The sequence below is a fragment of the Pseudophryne corroboree genome, chromosome 2 (assembly GCF_028390025.1).
Source record: "Pseudophryne corroboree isolate aPseCor3 chromosome 2, aPseCor3.hap2, whole genome shotgun sequence".
NCBI classification, from domain to species: Eukaryota; Metazoa; Chordata; class Amphibia; order Anura; family Myobatrachidae; genus Pseudophryne; species Pseudophryne corroboree.
In genome coordinates this window covers 274,103,284-274,121,942 of record NC_086445.1, presented here as the reverse complement: position 1 = coordinate 274,121,942, position 18,659 = coordinate 274,103,284, and the positions used below count along the sequence as shown (strand labels likewise).

The 18,659-nt window shown below is 43.3% G+C and overlaps 1 protein-coding gene across 1 annotated transcript in view; it reads right to left on the bottom strand.

Moving 5' to 3' along the window:
- Window positions 1-18,659, bottom strand: part of ERICH6B (glutamate rich 6B) — a 385,650-nt gene that overhangs the window by 194,102 nt on the left and 172,889 nt on the right. Inside the window, exon 6 of the mRNA XM_063952820.1 lies at window positions 10,807-10,883. Coding sequence (XP_063808890.1) covers window positions 10,807-10,883 — 77 coding nt within the window. The remainder of the gene's footprint in view (window positions 1-10,806; window positions 10,884-18,659) is intronic.

The window sequence follows — 18,659 nt, the reverse complement described above, 5'->3', positions numbered from 1 at the left end:
CTGTCCCCAGTACCAAATCCTGTCTAGATTCCACTTCACTAGGAAAGCAATTCCCGGACTGTACAGGGACATTAAGAAAACTGTCCTCAGTGTCCTGAAAAATGTGGTTGTACCCACTATCCACTTAACCATGGACATGTGGACAAGTGGAGCAGGGCAAACTACAGACTACATGACTGACATCCCACTGGGTAGATGTATTGCCTCCCACAGCAACAACAGCAGCATCGGCACTAGTAGCAGCATCTCACAAACGCCAACTCATTCCTAGGCAGGCTATGCTGTGTATCACTGGTGTCCATAAGAGGCACATCACTGACAACTTCTTACGGAAACTGAGGGACATCATCACACAATGGCTTACCTCACTTAGACTCTCCTGGGGATTTGTGATATCAAACAACGCCACCAATATTGTGCGTGCATTACATCTGGACAAATTCTAGCTCGTCCCATGTTTTGCACATACAATTAATTTGGTGACGCAGAATTTTTTGGAAAATGACAGGGGCATGCAGAAGATGCTATCGGTGGGCCGAAAAAATTGCGGGCCACTTTTGACATTCAGCCACTGCGTGCCGAAGACTGGAGCACCAGAAAACACTCCTGAACCTGCCCTGCAATCAACTGAAGCAAGAGGTTTTAATGATGTGGAATTCAACACTCTATATGCTTCAGAGGATAGAGGAGCAGCAAAAGGCCATTCAAGCCTATACATCCACCTACGATATAGGCAAAGGAGGGGGAATGCACCTGACTCAAGCGCAGTGGAGAATTATTTCCGTGTTGTGCAAGGTTCTCCAACCCTTCGAACTTGCCACACGTGAAGTCAGTTCAGACACTGCCAGCTTGAGTCAGGTCATTCCCCTCATCAGGCTTTTGCAGAAGCAGCTGGATAAATTGAAGAAGGAGCTAAGATGGAGCAATTCCGCTAAGTATGTGGGACTTGTGGATGGAGCCCTTCATTCGCTTTGCCAGGATTCAAGGGTGGTCAATCTGTTGAAGTCAGAGCACTACATTTTGGCCACCGTGCTCAATCCTAGGTTTAAATCCTACGTTGTATCTCTCTTTCTGGCAGACACAAGTCTGAGGAAGGTTCAAAGACCTGCTGGTGAGAAAATTGTCAATTCAAGCGGAACATGACCCGTCAACAGCTCCTCCTTCATTTTCTCTCGCAACTGGGGCTGCGAGGAAAAGGATAACATTTCTGAGCCCACCCACTGGCGGTAATGCAGGGCAGTCAGGATCAAATGTTGACATCTGGTCCGGACTGAAGGAGCTGCCAACAATTACTGACATGTCTACTGTCACTGCATATGAAGCTGTCATTGTTGAAAGAGAGTTGGAGGATTATATGGGTGACAGCATCCAAGTAGGCATGTCAGACAGTCCGGATGAATACTGGCAGGAAAAAGAGGCAATTTGGAGGCCCTTGCACCCCCTTGCACAAACTGGATTTATTTTAGATAAGTTGACCCCCCCTCCAGAGTGTACTCCGAAAGAGTGTTTAGTGCAGCCGGTAACCTTGTCAGCGATCGGCGTAGGATGATACTTCCACAAAATGTGGAGAAGATGATGCTCATCAAAATTAATTGTAAATTCCTCCAGGAAGACCTTTACCAGCAAGTACCTCCAGAAAGTACACAGGGACCTGTGATGGTGGATCCCAGTGGGGACGAATTAATACTCTGTGAGGAGGAGGATGTACACACTGAAAGGGGTGAGGAATCTTAGGATGAGGTCGGCATCTTGCCTCTGTAGGGCCAGTTTGTGCAAGGAGAGAACTAGGGAGGCCAATCCCGGGCTGTTTTTTCAATCCCGGGATTCGGGATTGAAAAACGCTCAATCCCGGGATTCCCGGAGAGTGGGAGTGAAGGGCAGTGGAAAAGAGTGTAGGGAGCACGGAGGCTGTAGGGAGCAGCGCTGGAGGGTGGGTGTAGTGTAGGGACTAGGGAGCAGCGCTGGAGGGTGGGTGTAGTGTAGGGACTAGGGAGCAGCGCTGGAGGGTGGGTGTAGTGTAGGGACTAGGGAGTAGCGCTGGAGGGTGTAGGAAGCGGAGCGGGAGGGAGGCTGAAGTGAGCACCACAGTGAGGGAGGGTTGGTGTCAGTAAAACTACACTTACTATTAGACGGGCGGCAGGCATGGACAAGACGCGCTGAGCGCGCCGGAGGCCTTTCAAATTGTAGTGCTGGCCGTCAGCCAGTCAGAACAGGCAGTCCGGCAGCCAATCAGGAGCCGCTGCGGCCGCTTCCCTGATTGGCCGCCGGTTCACCAGCTGTGATTGGCTGGCGGCCGGCGCTACATTTTAAATGCCACCGCGGTCTGTGTACATGGCTGCCGCCCGCCTAATACTGCCGCCCGCCTAATAGTAAGTGTTACTTACACCAACCCTCCCTCGCTGCTGCGTTGCACATGCTCAATGCAATCCCGTGAATCCCAGGATTGGCTCCAATCCCGGGATTCAAATCCCGGCATTTTTGGGCCTAAATCCCGGGATCCCGCCGATCCCGATCCCGGGATTGGCCTCCCTAGAGAGAACAATTACTTCTTTTTTGGTGGGGGGATTAATTGCTTCTTTTTTTTGTGGGTGCCCAAACAAACCAATTATTTCAGCCACAGTCGTGTGGCAGACCCTGTCGCTGAAATGATTAGTTTGTTAAAGTGTGCATGTCCTGTTTATACAACACAAGGGTGGGCGGGAGGACCCAAGGACAATTCCATCTTGCACCTCTTTTTTTTTCTCTTTGCATTATGTGCTCTTTGTGGCCTAGTTTTTAAAAATGCCGTCCTGTCCGCCACTGCAGTGCCACTCCGAGATGGGCCAGGTGTTTGTGCCGCCCACTTGTGTCGCTTAGTTTAGTAATCCAGCAACCTCGGTGCAACCTTTTGGCCTAAAAACAATATTGTGAGGTGTTCAGAATAGACTGGAAATGAGTGGAAGTAAATGTTATTGAGGTTAATAATACCGTAGGATCAAAATTACCCCCAAATTCTGTAGTTTTAGCTGTTTTTATGTTTTTTTTCCAAAAATCATCCAGATCCAAAACCAAAACCTGAAAGGGTGGTTTTGACAAAACCAATCCAGATCCAAAACACGAGCGGGGATCTAGATCCAAAACACAAAACACAAAAAAGTGTCCTCCGCACATCTCTAGTTACTTTGTTTATTAATATAGTGCAATTATCGTTAGGGGAAAGTTCATGCATGTGCCCAGGAGATCTTGTTTGTTTCTACAGAACACCTCTCTAAGGGGGAGATGTACTATGACTTCGAGTGTGATAAAGTGGTAAGAGATAAAAATGGGATCTATGTACTAAGCCTTGCAGAGATAAAGTACAAACCATTTAGCTCCTAGCTATCATTTTTCAAACAAAGCCTGTAACATGGCAGTTAGGAGCTGGTGGGCTGGTACTTTATCTCCATCCACTTTTTATCTCTCCAATGTTTAGTGCATAGATCCCAAAGTACCAGACAATTGGCTCCTAACTGCCATGTTACAGGCTGTGTTTGAAAAATGACAGGAATTGGTTGGTTGGTGCAAAGAGTTCAAGCAGTGTAATTATTGATACAATCAAAGTAAACTTTGCCTTTATTGATTTGAAGTGGGCCCAAAATAGAAGATTAAATATAAATAATCTCAATATAGTATTCTTCAATGTCCATCCCTAAGGGGAACAGCTATAAGTACTAGACCTCAATACAAAGTAAAAATGTGGTTTAGTAGTGAACCTCCTTTGTGAAGAAGCAAGTGCTCTTGTCACTCAAGGTCATCGCACATTGGCCCTCATTCCGAGTTGATCGCTCGCAAGGCGATTTTAGCAGAGTTGCTCACGCTAAGCCGCCGCCTACTGGGAGTGAATCTTAGCATCTTAAAATTGCGACCGAAGTAATCGCAATATTGCGATTACACACCTCGTAGCAGTTTCTGAGTAGCTCCAGACTTACTCGGCATCTGCGATCAGTTCAGTGCTTGTCGTTCCTGGTTTGACGTCACAAACACACCCAGCGTTCGCCCAGACACTCCTCCGTTTCTCCGGCCACTCCTGCGTTTTTTCCGGAAACGGTAGCGTTTTTTCCCACACGCCCATAAAACGGCCTGTTTCCGCCCAGTAACACCCATTTCCTGTCAATCACATTACGATCGCCAGAACGATGAAAAAGCCGTGAGTAAAATTACTAAGTGCATAGCAAATTTACTTGGCGCAGTCGCAGTGCGAACATTGCGCATGCGCACTAAGCGGAAAATCGCTGCGATGCGATGAAATTTACCGAGCGAACAACTCGGAATGAGGGCCATTGGCCCTCATTCAGAGTTGATCGCTTGCTAGCTACTTTTTGCAGCCGGTGCAAACGCATAGTCGCCGCCCACGGGGGAGTTTATTTTCACTTTGCAAGTGTGCGATCGCATGTGCAGCCAAGCGGGTCAAAAAAGTTTTTTGCAGTTTCTGAGTAGGTCTGAACTTTCTCAGCCCTTGTGATCACTTCAGCCTGTCCAGTCCCGGAATTGACGTCAGATGCCCGCCCTGCAAATGCCTGGACACACCTGCGTTTCCCCTACCACTCCCAGAAAACGGTCAGTTGACACCCATAGACACCCTCTTTCCGTCAATCTCCTTGCGATCACCCCTGCAAATGGATTTGTCGCTAGAAGCATTGCCCAGCAACGATGCTGTTTATACCCGTACGGCGTGCGTGCGCATTGCGGTGCATACGAATGCACAGTAGTAGCCTGATCGCTGCGCTGCGAGAAAAAAAAAACAGGTACTAAGAAACAATAACTGTACTAACGTGTACAAATAATGAATGTGGTATAATTATAAAAGGAACAGAATTAAAGCAGCCGTTTCAATGCGTGTGTCACTAATCAACCAAACATACTTATATAGAATGCTGTGATACTGCTTTAGTAAACTTGTAATAATGGCAGAAAACTCATAAACCAATGAGACACACATTGTAGATGCAATATGACAATAAAACATGATTTGTAAATAAAAAACAAATTTAAACTACAAGTTAGTATCAATTAAAAAACAGTCTTTGAAAAAGCCTCAGTTTCATGATGTGAAACATGTCAGATATGTGGTGTTGATATTTCAGGCCATTATCTAAAACTTCTGGATTTGTGTCAACTGTTTGATTTCTGTCACTTGCAGCTTACCTAGTGCTGCTCTTTGTGAGTGAATGAGTACTGCATCACTTGTGAGTGAATGCAGTGAGTACTGCATCACTGGTGGCCACCTATCCAACACTGGATCTGTCTGGGACTCCCTCGCTCCGATATACTAGCTGGACATTTATCTGGTCAAATTGTGGAGAGCCCTATGTAAGTCTGAAGCATTTGCTACATTCACCTCACACTGGGACACTACTGTTCCTGTCAGTGACATATCTATCATGGGTCTAGGGGGGCACTGCGCACCCTGCACCTAGGACCGACTAGTGTCTTGTGCCCGCTCCCTATGCTTCTCCCGCAGCTTCATTCTTTTAGTGATATATTCAGAGAGATACCACCACACAGGAGCTAGCAAAGAGACTGGCACTGAGCTTCGTGATGAGAGCACAAGGCATTTGGGAGCAAAACATAAAAAGCAAGTTACTTTGCACCTGAACAAACCATGTTATCAAACAGAGAAAATCCACTCTAATTAGTTAAATCTAATCACTCATGTGTGGTTCTAACCAATGACTTTTTCATGGTTTGACCAACAAGAAGCTGATAGTCACATTGCGGCTCTTTATGGAGCAAGGCTACCATTGTTATGGAGAAAGGCTATCATTGTTATGGAGAAAGGCTACCATTGTTATGGAGCAAGGCTACCATTGTTATGGAGCAAAACTACCATTGTTATGGAGAAAGACTACCATTGTTATGGAGCAAGACTACCATTGTTATGGAGCAAGACTACCATTGTTATGGAGCAAGACTACCATTGTTATGGAGCAAGACTACCATTGTTATGGAGAAAGGCTACCATTGTTATGGAGCAAAACTACCATTGTTATGGAGCAAGGCTACCATTGTTATGGAGCAAGGCTACCATTGTTATGGAGCAAGGCTATCATTGTTATGGAGCAAGGCTACCATTGTTATGGAGCAAGACTACCATTGTTATGGAGCAAGACTACCATTGTTATGGAGCAAGACTACCATTCTCAGCGTCCAAATCGATGGCTATTACAGCCGAGTATATGGAGACTAAACTCAATGGAAAAGTAACTTATAACAATAAGCTGCTGCAAATCTGGTACCTATTACATCCCGTCCTCTATCACATCTCCTGGTGGTGACATAAATGACAGCAGACTATTTGTTGGAAAGGGGGCCTTCTCTTCTCTGAGGAAGACCAACATTTGTTACAATATTTGCTTAGAAGTAGTATAAATTGTACCAGAGATGTGAAATAAAAATGATTTTGCCCTGTACTGCTCTTCAGAAAATGTAATACGTTTCTGATAGAGTTGTAAGTCACCTTCCAGTCCACCCTAATGTGATATTTTCAACTAATGCCTTAATGTGAACCTCTATTGAGTTCACGCTAATTTCCCATATAGAATAATTAATGTCATTATTTCTGGTTCTGGAAGAGACAAACATTTCTAATTATCATTGACAGTTTCATTTGATAGCATTTGCATTTTATATAATTATTTTATGTAATAATTGCCACCATATTCTTCAGTACATTGCACACAATTATATACCTAATGCAATGACTGTGCTATTTATTAAAGGTCACCATGCAAGTGATGTTTATGAAGCCGTCTATTAAAGGTGTCAGTGTTTACGCAGATCATTGTGAGTTCAAACTGAGTAGAAAACAATAGCATTAATAATTGGACATGGGTACATAGTGGAGTTTACTGTGCCACCTAATGTGGCGGGTCAAGGTCACTTAACCTCCAATTATTGATGTATTTCTACAGTTTCTTTCCTATTCAGATGCTATGGGGGAAGTAGTGTATATTGGCCCTCATTCCGAGTTGTTCGCTCGCTAGCTGCTTTTAGCAGCATTGCAAACGCTAGGCCGCCTCCCTCTGGGAGTGTATCTTAGCTTAGCAGAATAGCGAACGAAAGATTAGCAGAACTGCTACTAAATAATTACATGCAGTTTCTGAGTAGCTCCAGACCTACTCCTAGACTGCGATCACCTCAGTCCGTTTAGTTCCTGGTTTGACGTCACAAACACGCCCTGCGTTCGGCCAGCCACTCCCCCGTTTCTCCAGCCATTCCTGCGTTTTTACCTGGCACGCCTGCGTATTTTAGCACACTCCCTGAAAACGGCCAATTTCCGCCCAGAAACACCCACTTCCTGTCAATCACACTACGATCACTCAAACGATGAAAAAACGTTGCTTGAGCTTATCTAAATCTACAAAGTTTTGTGTGAAAGTACTTAGCGCATGCGCGCTGCGTACCATGCGCATGCTTGCCGTTTTTTTTACTTAATCGCTGCACTGCGAAAATCGGCAGCGAGCGAACAACTCGGAATGACCACCATTCTTAGGTGATACTAAGATGAAAATATTGTAATACAAGGAAATTCTTTTTTTTAATTAATATATATTATTTATTTTCTGTATGACTTGTCTCTCAGTGAATAGATCCATTTAATTGTCACTCACAGCTTTCAGAAATATTGCTATTTGTGAACAGCAATAAATATCTGGCTAGAACTCATTTTATCTTATTACCAAGGACAATGATTGAAAGTTTGTTTTCCTGACAATAACCCTGGTCTATAATATGGAGCAACTGCACAATGTCACTTTGCTTTAGTATACTTGATATAGTTGTCAGTATTTGTTCTTAATCATTATGCTATATATGTTACAATTTTCTGAAGCTTGCCTTCCAGATAAATGCCCTATTCTGAGTCACAGGCAACGCTGACAAATATCCATACACCTGTCACAAACAGAAGTCAATGCAAGTATCCATCAGCAGGGGCAAACCCAGGATTTTCCCGGGGGTGGGGGTTCCAGATGTTTGTCAGAGGCAAACACAGAATTTGAAGGTGGGAAAGGGTGGGTTCCACACACACACACATACATACATACACACACACCCTTAGAACACATACGTATATACACACATATAGAACACACACATATACACATGCACACATACATATACAGTATACAAACACACCTACATACAGTATACACACAAACACATACATACTGTACATACATACAAACATACACAAACAAACAAACAAACACATAAAACACAAACACCTACAGACACACATATAAACACATAAGTACACTTACATATGTGATCCCCTGACGTTATGCCTCATGCTGGTGCTGTAGCTGGGTCAGATGTACTACCACCGCACATCACAAACATGGAGTTTAGGGGGGTACTGCTAGAGGCAGGCAGAGATAGTTGGCCCAAAACCCCAGGAAGAGCGGACCGTATGGACAGGCAGTCAGCGATCACCACAGGAGAACAGTCAGCGTGCAGTCAGTCACCGGGTAGGAGCCGAATGCTGCATTACATATGGGCACGCTGAGCAGCAGCGGAGAAATGGAGATGCTGTGTATGAGCAGCAGCTCCCACTCACTGAAAGAAGCTGTAGGGAGACTTTGCTTGCAAGAGCTCCCTGTAGCGGCAGCTGCGATCGCGAACGCGGTCGCGGCTTTCCTTAAGACGGAGACACAGCTGTCTCCGTCTCTAAAAAGCAAATTCAGTCCATCAGGGGGGGTTTCTGTGCAACAAGAAACCCCCCCTGCGTGCGCTACTGATCAGTATTCCGACTTGAGTTGCATGGATCTCTCCCCATCTGCTAGGGCATCCATTATCACTATTACTGGCACCTAGTTACAACCAAGTAATGCCCATTTGAAGGACGAAGCGAAAAAAAACAAGATGCCTCAGATGCTTGGAGATGTGGATATAAAGCTTTGCTGCCACATAGTCTGGAAAAACATTGCTAGATATAGTCACATTCAAACTTGTGTTCAGTGCCCACTGTCTCATATACACATATCATCACAGTATAATACATTTATTTTGTTTCTTCTGTTTTTCAGTAACTTATGACAAACATTGCACATTTTTTCATCATGTACGGTATATCTAAAACAATATGTGCCAGGGAGTAACTATAGTGGGTGCAAGGGGTCCCAGATTTGTTTGCCAAGCAATTGGGTCCAGAGTCGGGCCTAGGCATAGGCAAACTAGGCAAATGCCTAGGGCACCTGGTACGCATAGGGGCACAAGCAGCTTCTGCTGATTAAAATGATATGCTATGTTACAGTGTATTCCTGGAAATCACAGTAATGTAGCAGTTTGTATGCAGATACAGCCACAGTCGCACACAGAATATAGGCATGCAGCATATCATTTTAATCAGCAGAAGCTGCTTGTGCAACCTATCCACATAGTAATGCAAATAAGATGCATTTTTGTCAAAAAAGGCACCCGCTGTTATCAGAGCTGCCAGCTGACTCACGCCAGGCATCTCCTGGCGTGAGGCAAGATGTATGAGTACACATCTGTATCCAAGTATTGGCAGAGGTCACAGTGTTAGTGGCCATGCGAGTAGTATGTGCGGGTGGGTTGGTTGTGCAGTAGTGTTTGGCATATGTGTAAGGGGCATTATGTGTGTCATATGTATAAACACATTAATAATGTGCGGCACATGTGTAAGGGGCACTATGTGCATCATTATGTTTATACAGTAAGTGCAATAATAATGTAAGGCAAATATGAAAGGGACATTATGTGTGTCACTATGTTTATAAGGGCATTAATAAAGGTTGGTATAATGTGTAAGGCACATTATGTTTATAAGGACATTAATAGGGGGGAATTAAATTGTTTGAAAACTTGGTTGGGTGTCTTTTTTCCTATCTATTAGATAGGAAAAAACAGACACCTAACTGACTTTTCAAACAATTGAATACCCCCCATAATGTGTGCCATATGTGTAAGGGGCATTACTGTTTGGTATTATGTGAATAAAGGCATTACTAATGTGTGGCATTATGTTTATGTGAATAAAGTTACACTACTGTGTGGTGTAATTGGAATTGGGGGTACTATTGTGTGGCCATGCACCTTCCCAGCAAGAACACACCCCTTTTTGAGCTGTGCACCAAATGTACACACTAATCCTATTTAAAATATAGGGGGTAGGAGCACCAAAATGAGGACTGCTATGGATGAGGGGTGATGGTGCTGGGAAAGAGATGCAAGGTCAGAGGCAGAACTAGCGGCGATGCTAGGGGGCACCAGCCAAAATCTTGCCTAGGGCATCATATTGGTTAGGGCCGGCTCTGATTGGGTCTGATCCATTGCCCAGCCTGAATTGTGTGATATTACATTATCAGTGGGAGGAGTTGGAAATGGAGGCTCTATAGTGTGGCATAATATGAACTGGAGCACTGTAACATGGCATAATTTGAACTGGAGGGCACTCTAATGTGGCACAGTATGATCAGGGGCACTGTAATGTTGCATAATATCAACTGGGGGCACTGTATGTCATAATGTGAACTGGGGATACTATGTGTACTTGCAGCCCTACAGTGTGACATTATTATAAACTAGGGAACTACAATGGTTCATAAAATAAACTTGGGCATTATGGAGCATAATATTAACTAAGGCACTACTATGGTTCAGAAAATGAATGAAGACGCTATTACGAGCGATAAAATTAATAACTGCTGCGGAAAGGTGTCTCTCAAGGAGCATAGTGACAGGGGCCCCTTCAATATGTTGCTTTGGAGCCCACAAAGATCTGGTTATGCCCCTAATACTCTTGCAATCAGCGTGTTAGTACTGTACCTCTGATTGTCCAGGCATCTCACCAGTTGCTGAATCTGAAGACTTGCTGACCATTGTGTTTTCAGTAGTGATAGAACCTAGAGAAAATACATGGTGATGATTCTGTGTCTGGAAGTTGTCTCAAGATGTACAGCACATAATATAGAGCCTGTGCCTTTTTAGTTTATTTAGCCAAACTGGACTAATAAATTACATGAGTTCGGAACATTTAAAAATAAACGGTTCCGAATGTTTTTAGCACTGCCTCACTAGGGCACAACCTCATGAGTGTTTTCTCCAGCATGTCAAACAAACCACACCTTAAGGAAGCTGCAGGTAAAATGGCATGACATTCATTGCTCTATAGTCAACGCCGTCTGTGCTGTCCACATGGGACTTGGTGAAGGCTGCAAGAAAATTATGCCAATTTTTTATATTATTATTATTATTATTATTCTATTAAACTGTTAACTGTTTGAATTGAGGTCTGTTTGTAAAACCACTCAAGAAAATGCCTGTGAGGATGTACACTTCTAAGCACAGTATTTGCTTTATTTTCACTATAGAGCAAATAAAACTCAACAATAATGATTTGCATATCATCTGATCAGTTTGCGGATATTACTATTGAGTTCTCTTTTTCCCATGAGTCCATATCCCATTCCTTATTGGTTGCATTTGCTCCAATATTATCAGGCCCGGTGACAGGGGGGGTCAAAGGGGACAACCCTCCCGGGCCCCGAGCTTCAGGGGGGCCCCATCACTTGCTTGGTCTGGTTGGTCTTCGCTTTGTTGCCTTCATTATGCTTGCGGAATGCCTCTCTGCCGCCCCGTCCCTGTCTGACGATCTGCTGCCGCTGCCGCTGAAGAGCCGGGCATCAGAGCAGCAAACACAGGCTACACTGACTGTGTGAGTCAGGGCTCCTTATAGCAGCTGCCCGCAGCACTACCTCTGTCCAACCCTGCTCTCTACGTGACTGGATGGCACCCTCACAGCCTGTCATACTGTATACTATGTCAAGGTACTGCCATATTATTCTATATAAATGTGTGTATGGTGAGTTCTATGTGTGTGTGTATGTATATATATATATATATATATATATATATGCAAAAAATGTCCCTGGCACTCCGGACTTCCGTTCACCTTGCTCCGGTGCCCTCCCCTCAGATCTGCATCTGTGTATATGGTCCTTGTATGGCGCCCATACAAGGACCATATATATATATATATATATATATATATATATATATAATTCCAAATAAGGGGAGCACTCACCAGTCTTCAAGCAGACACAAGTTTTATTGAAGCCATCAATAGCAAACAAATTAGATCGACGTTTCGGTCATGGTTCTGACCTTTGTCAAGATACCAGTACAGTGAACTAGTGCTACCTATATACCCATATAGATCCCTCCCTCCAATTAGTCTCGGCAACTCCCCCACACCCCATATCAAAAACAGTTACATATGATATACTAGACATTTCAACATACATATATTAAAATCAGGAGATCATCATATCATAGCAAATCACCCTGTCAATAGTGTTTTACTCACCCCCTCATGCAGCCAAAAACTTGTAATCACACATTGTGAGCACTACATACGGCGTGCGTTCCACCGCGGGCCGCATTTCCGGTCCGTGGAACGCACGTACTGCATCCTCAGGACGTAAATCTCATGTGATACGTCAGAGGTTGCCTAGTAACCGTTCAGTTAAGATCCATTACGTGCCGTCTGACTGTTTCTCATGGCCGTGGTGCGTAAGGAGGTCACATGATAGAATCCTCAAGGCGCTTAATAGCAACAGGTTTCCAAGGAAACAAACGTGATTTACTACAAGTCGATTCACGGACCACGGGAGGCACAGCATCTCTGCACAGTCAAAGCGCCACCTCAGTGGCCAATTCCACACGGTCCAACGCACAACTTAAACATCCCACTCTTGGGATATAAGGCTTATACCACATATATGTAAATGTAAATGTATCTTAATATCACATGCCACTAGTGATATACAATTAGCAGCACAGCACCTATGGTGATTCAAGCGGGACACATGTATATATGTATGATATCCAATTATGACTGCAGAGGGAGCAAGTTTCTATTGGTGGAAAGTAGGAAATTCAGAGTATCATTATGACGATCATTACATAATAATTCAAATTCTATTACTAGATTCCAATTATATACATAGGGTCGATCCCGTCACAGTCATTAATATATGATTATTCAGGGACCCCCCACGTGTATATTGGGTTCCTATATCCCATAATAATTTTTGGTTTCAAAGAATGTATAGAAAAATTGAAAAATTTAAAAACCGACGACTGGAACAAAAAATGAAAAATAAAATAAAAAGTTAAAAATAAAAATGAAATTGAAAAATAGAAAAATATCACGTAAAAAGACAATATTGATGGAGCCATCATGGGACATTCTTTATAGGAAAATACTGTAGTGTATTCCATCATTAAGGCCTCGTGGTCGTATTGTGTCCAACCTATGTATCCATGCAGCTTCCCGCTTCAGTAGGAGTTTTGCTCGATCACCACCTCTTTTCGGTGCCTCCACTCTGTCAATTACCATACTCCTCAACGATGCCAGAGGATGTCGTGCTTCACAAAAGTGTCTGGCCACAGGTTTATCCGAGGTGCCACTTGATATGGCATTCCTGATGGAAAGTCGATGGTTAGCCATTCTTTCACGAAATGGACGAATAGTCTTCCCCACATATACCAGGGAGCATGGGCATGTCAAGGTGTATACCACATAATCAGAGGTGCATGTCAATCTATGACGAATGGATATCTTCACTCCTGTATGCGGGTGATGGAAGAATTGACCCGTGGTCATACTTCTACATGTGGTGCAGTTTATGCACTTGAAGCATCCTAATTTCTTAGGTATCAGCCACATATTCGATGCTTGTGGCATTCCTCTGTCAGGCTGCATCAGTATGTCTTTCAGATTATGGGCACGTCTGAAACTCAGTAGTGGTTTATCAGGTAGTTTCTTCATGAGTGCCGGATCAGTTTTTACCACTGGCCATAGTTTTCTGACTGCTTTCCGGATAGCCGGACCAGCTGTATTAAATGTTGTGGAGATAACAAACGGGTTATCCTCCTTGCGTTTTCTATGTGAGGCTCCCCTATGGATGTTTTTGGCCTTGTATAGGCATCTCGTGATGGTCTTCTTGTCATAACCCCTTGTCTCAAATCTCATTTTCATCTCATCTAATTGTTTAGCGGCCACTTCTTCATCCGAGTTATTTCTGAGAACCCTTAGAAATTGAGATATCGGTAGATTTTGCTTCAATGATCCAGGGTGGTGACTGTCAAATGACAGTAAGGTGTTCCTGTCAGTCGGCTTTCTATACAATTTGAAACCATAGCCATCATTGGTGGTGTAAATACTGACATCTAAGAAATCTACAGTTTCAGTGCTAGAATGCATAGTAAACCTAATTGTTGATTCAAGGCCATTTAAATACTCCACCATGTTCGCTAAGGCTTCCTGGGTACCCACCCATACAAGAAAAACATCATCTATAAATCTTCGGTAGAAGGCGATACTATCACCAAACGGCGGGATGATGTTCATAGTCTCATATGCATCCATAAATAGATTTGCATACGATGGGGCTATATTACTCCCCATCGCTGTCCCGGCCGTTTGGAGATAGTATCGCCCCCCATATGCAAAATAGTTGCAAGTTAAGATCAATTCCAGCAGGTCCATCAAAAAGTCAACCGGAGGGGAGCCCTTGTGTGATGTCATCAATGCTCGTCTGGTCATGGCTAACCCTTCGGTGTGGGGTATTACCGTATATAATGATACTACATCCATAGTAACCAGAATCCTCTGGCTAGTATGGGTTTGTAGATTTAATAATCTCAAAAAGTCTTCAGTGTCTCTTAGATAGCTGTTGGTTTTCCTAACACAGACCTGCAGAAAGCTATCCACATATTGTGCCACCTTAGAAAAAAGTGAGTTACGTGCAGATATAATCGGACGGCCTGGAGGCCTGTCCAAAGTCTTATGTATTTTTGGTATCAAGTATATAATAGGAGTAATTGGAAAGTCTGTCTTCAGAAAGCCCACAGTATCTTTATCTATCCATCCCTGGGAAAATGCCATATCTAGGACATCATCCAAACGTTTCTTAAAGGCCAAACCCGGGTCCCCAGGTAATAGCCTATAAGTTCCAGTGTCGGCTAATTGTCTCCGTACTTCAGCGTCATAATCTGTAGTGTTCAATATTACAACCGCTCCCCCCTTATCTGCGGGTCTCACAGTGATGTTAGAGTTGTTCTTTATTTCATATAGTGCCTTTCTCTCTATCGCTGAGAGATTATACCTAATCTTTTTTTGATTAGCCAAGGATTTCTTAACATCAGAGTCAAGCATTCTAGTGAAGGTTCTTATGCTTGAATTGTATGATATCGGGTCATAGATACTTTTATTTTTGAATGGGTTAACAGCTTCAGTCCTCGGTTTCTCATTCCCAAATTTCTCCACTAGTCTCAGCTTTCTGCCCATTTTAAACCTATCAACCGACCAATCAAAATCATCAAATCTGGGGGTAGGGATAAAGCTCAAACCCCTAGATAATACACTCATTTCTGCAGATGTAAGCTTATGTGTAGATAAATTAATCACAGATTCTTCTGAGTTTTGGTCGTTTTTTTCTTTTCTTTTGTATTTGCCCCGCCGGAGGTGGGGCCTTCTGCATTTAAATTCTGTTCACCAAACCGCGAGCGTGTATTGGCTCTTGGTAATGGAGGTTTTTTATATGTCTGAGTGTCCGAAGAGTCCCTCTCAGAGGAGGAGTAGCTATCAAACTGTGAACGATCCTGTCTAAACCGATTGCCTCTGTATCTAGAGGTAGAGTTATCGTTACCCACCAACCACCTATATACTCTATGATCTTTGTAATCACGATCCACTTTTTCAAGTTTGGCCCTCTTAAAAGTAATCAAATCTTTACGATGTTTATCAATTTGTTGCTTGAGTTTGGTTAGCCACTGCTGTGTATTATCTTTCTGTAAGGTCTCAGTTGCTATTGGCTTGAAATCAGCGATTTCAGTCCTCAGCTTTTTCAACTCACTTCCAACCTCCTCAATGACTAATAAAAGTAAATCAAAGGAGCATTTGTTTAAGATAGAACACCATTTGCTACAAAAGGCAGGGTTACCTCTCCCAACCCTGCCTTTTGTAGCAAATGGTGTTCTATCTTAAACAAATGCTCCTTTGATTTACTTTTATTAGTCATTGAGGAGGCTGGAAGTGAGTTGAAAAAGCTGAGGACTGAAATCGCTGATTTCAAGCCAATAGCAACTGAGACCTTACAGAAAGATAATACACAGCAGTGGCTAACCAAACTCAAGCAACAAATTGATAAACATCGTAAAGATTTGATTACTTTTAAGAGGGCCAAACTTGAAAAAGTGGATCGTGATTACAAAGATCATAGAGTATATAGGTGGTTGGTGGGTAACGATAACTCTACCTCTAGATACAGAGGCAATCGGTTTAGACAGGATCGTTCACAGTTTGATAGCTACTCCTCCTCTGAGAGGGACTCTTCGGACACTCAGACATATAAAAAACCTCCGTTACCAAGAGCCAATACACGCTCGCGGTTTGGTGAACAGAATTTAAACGCAGAAGGCCCCACCTCCGGCGGGGCAAATACAAAAGAAAAGAAAAAAACGACCAAAACTCAGAAGAATCTGTGATTAATTTATCTACACATAAGCTTACATCTGCAGAAATGAGTGTATTATCTAGGGGTTTGAGCTTTATCCCTACCCCCAGATTTGATGATTTTGATTGGTCGGTTGATAGGTTTAAAATGGGCAGAAAGCTGAGACTAGTGGAGAAATTTGGGAATGAGAAACCGAGGACTGAAGCTGTTAACCCATTCAAAAATAAAAGTATCTATGACCCGATATCATACAATTCAAGCATAAGAACCTTCACTAGAATGCTTGACTCTGATGTTAAGAAATCCTTGGCTAATCAAAAAAAGATTAGGTATAATCTCTCAGCGATAGAGAGAAAGGCACTATATGAAATAAAGAACAACTCTAACATCACTGTGAGACCCGCAGATAAGGGGGGAGCGGTTGTAATATTGAACACTACAGATTATGACGCTGAAGTACGGAGACAATTAGCCGACACTGGAACTTATAGGCTATTACCTGGGGACCCGGGTTTGGCCTTTAAGAAACGTTTGGATGATGTCCTAGATATGGCATTTTCCCAGGGATGGATAGATGAAGATACTTTGGGCTTTCTGAAGACAGACTTTCCAATTACTCCTATTATATACTTGATACCAAAAATACATAAGACTTTGGACAGGCCTCCAGGCCGTCCGATTATATCTGCACGTAACTCACTTTTTTCTAAGGTGGCACAATATGTGGATAGCTTTCTGCAGGTCTGTGTTAGGAAAACCAACAGCTATCTAAGAGACACTGAAGACTTTTTGAGATTATTAAATCTACAAACCCATACTAGCCAGAGGATTCTGGTTACTATGGATGTAGTATCATTATATACGGTAATACCCCACACCGAAGGGTTAGCCATGACCAGACGAGCATTGATGACATCACACAAGGGCTCCCCTCCGGTTGACTTTTTGATGGACCTGCTGGAATTGATCTTAACTTGCAACTATTTTGCATATGGGGGGGCGATACTATCTCCAAACGGCCGGGACAGCGATGGGGAGTAATATAGCCCCATCGTATGCAAATCTATTTATGGATGCATATGAGACTATGAACATCATCCCGCCGTTTGGTGATAGTATCGCCTTCTACCGAAGATTTATAGATGATGTTTTTCTTGTATGGGTGGGTACCCAGGAAGCCTTAGCGAACATGGTGGAGTATTTAAATGGCCTTGAATCAACAATTAGGTTTACTATGCATTCTAGCACTGAAACTGTAGATTTCTTAGATGTCAGTATTTACACCACCAATGATGGCTATGGTTTCAAATTGTATAGAAAGCCGACTGACAGGAACACCTTACTGTCATTTGACAGTCACCACCCTGGATCATTGAAGCAAAATCTACCGATATCTCAATTTCTAAGGGTTCTCAGAAATAACTCGGATGAAGAAGTGGCCGCTAAACAATTAGATGAGATGAAAATGAGATTTGAGACAAGGGGGTATGACAAGAAGACCATCACGAGATGCCTATACAAGGCCAAAAACATCCATAGGGGAGCCTCACATAGAAAACGCAAGGAGGATAACCCGTTTGTTATCTCCACAACATTTAATACAGCTGGTCCGGCTATCCGGAAAGCAGTCAGAAAACTATGGCCAGTGGTAAAAACTGATCCGGCACTCATGAAGAAACTACCTGATAAACCACTACTGAGTTTCAGACGTGCCCATAATCTGAAAGACATACTGATGCAGCCTGACAGAGGAATGCCACAAGCATCGAATATGTGGCTGATACCTAAGAAATTAGGATGCTTCAAGTGCATAAACTGCACCACATGTAGAAGTATGACCACGGGTCAATTCTTCCATCACCCGCATACAGGAGTGAAGATATCCATTCGTCATAGATTGACATGCACCTCTGATTATGTGGTATACACCTTGACATGCCCATGCTCCCTGGTATATGTGGGGAAGACTATTCGTCCATTTCGTGAAAGAATGGCTAACCATCGACTTTCCATCAGGAATGCCATATCAAGTGGCACCTCGGATAAACCTGTGGCTAGACACTTTTGTGAAGCACGACATCCTCTGGCATCGTTGAGGAGTATGGTAATTGACAGAGTGGAGGCACCGAAAAGAGGTGGTGATCGAGCAAAACTCCT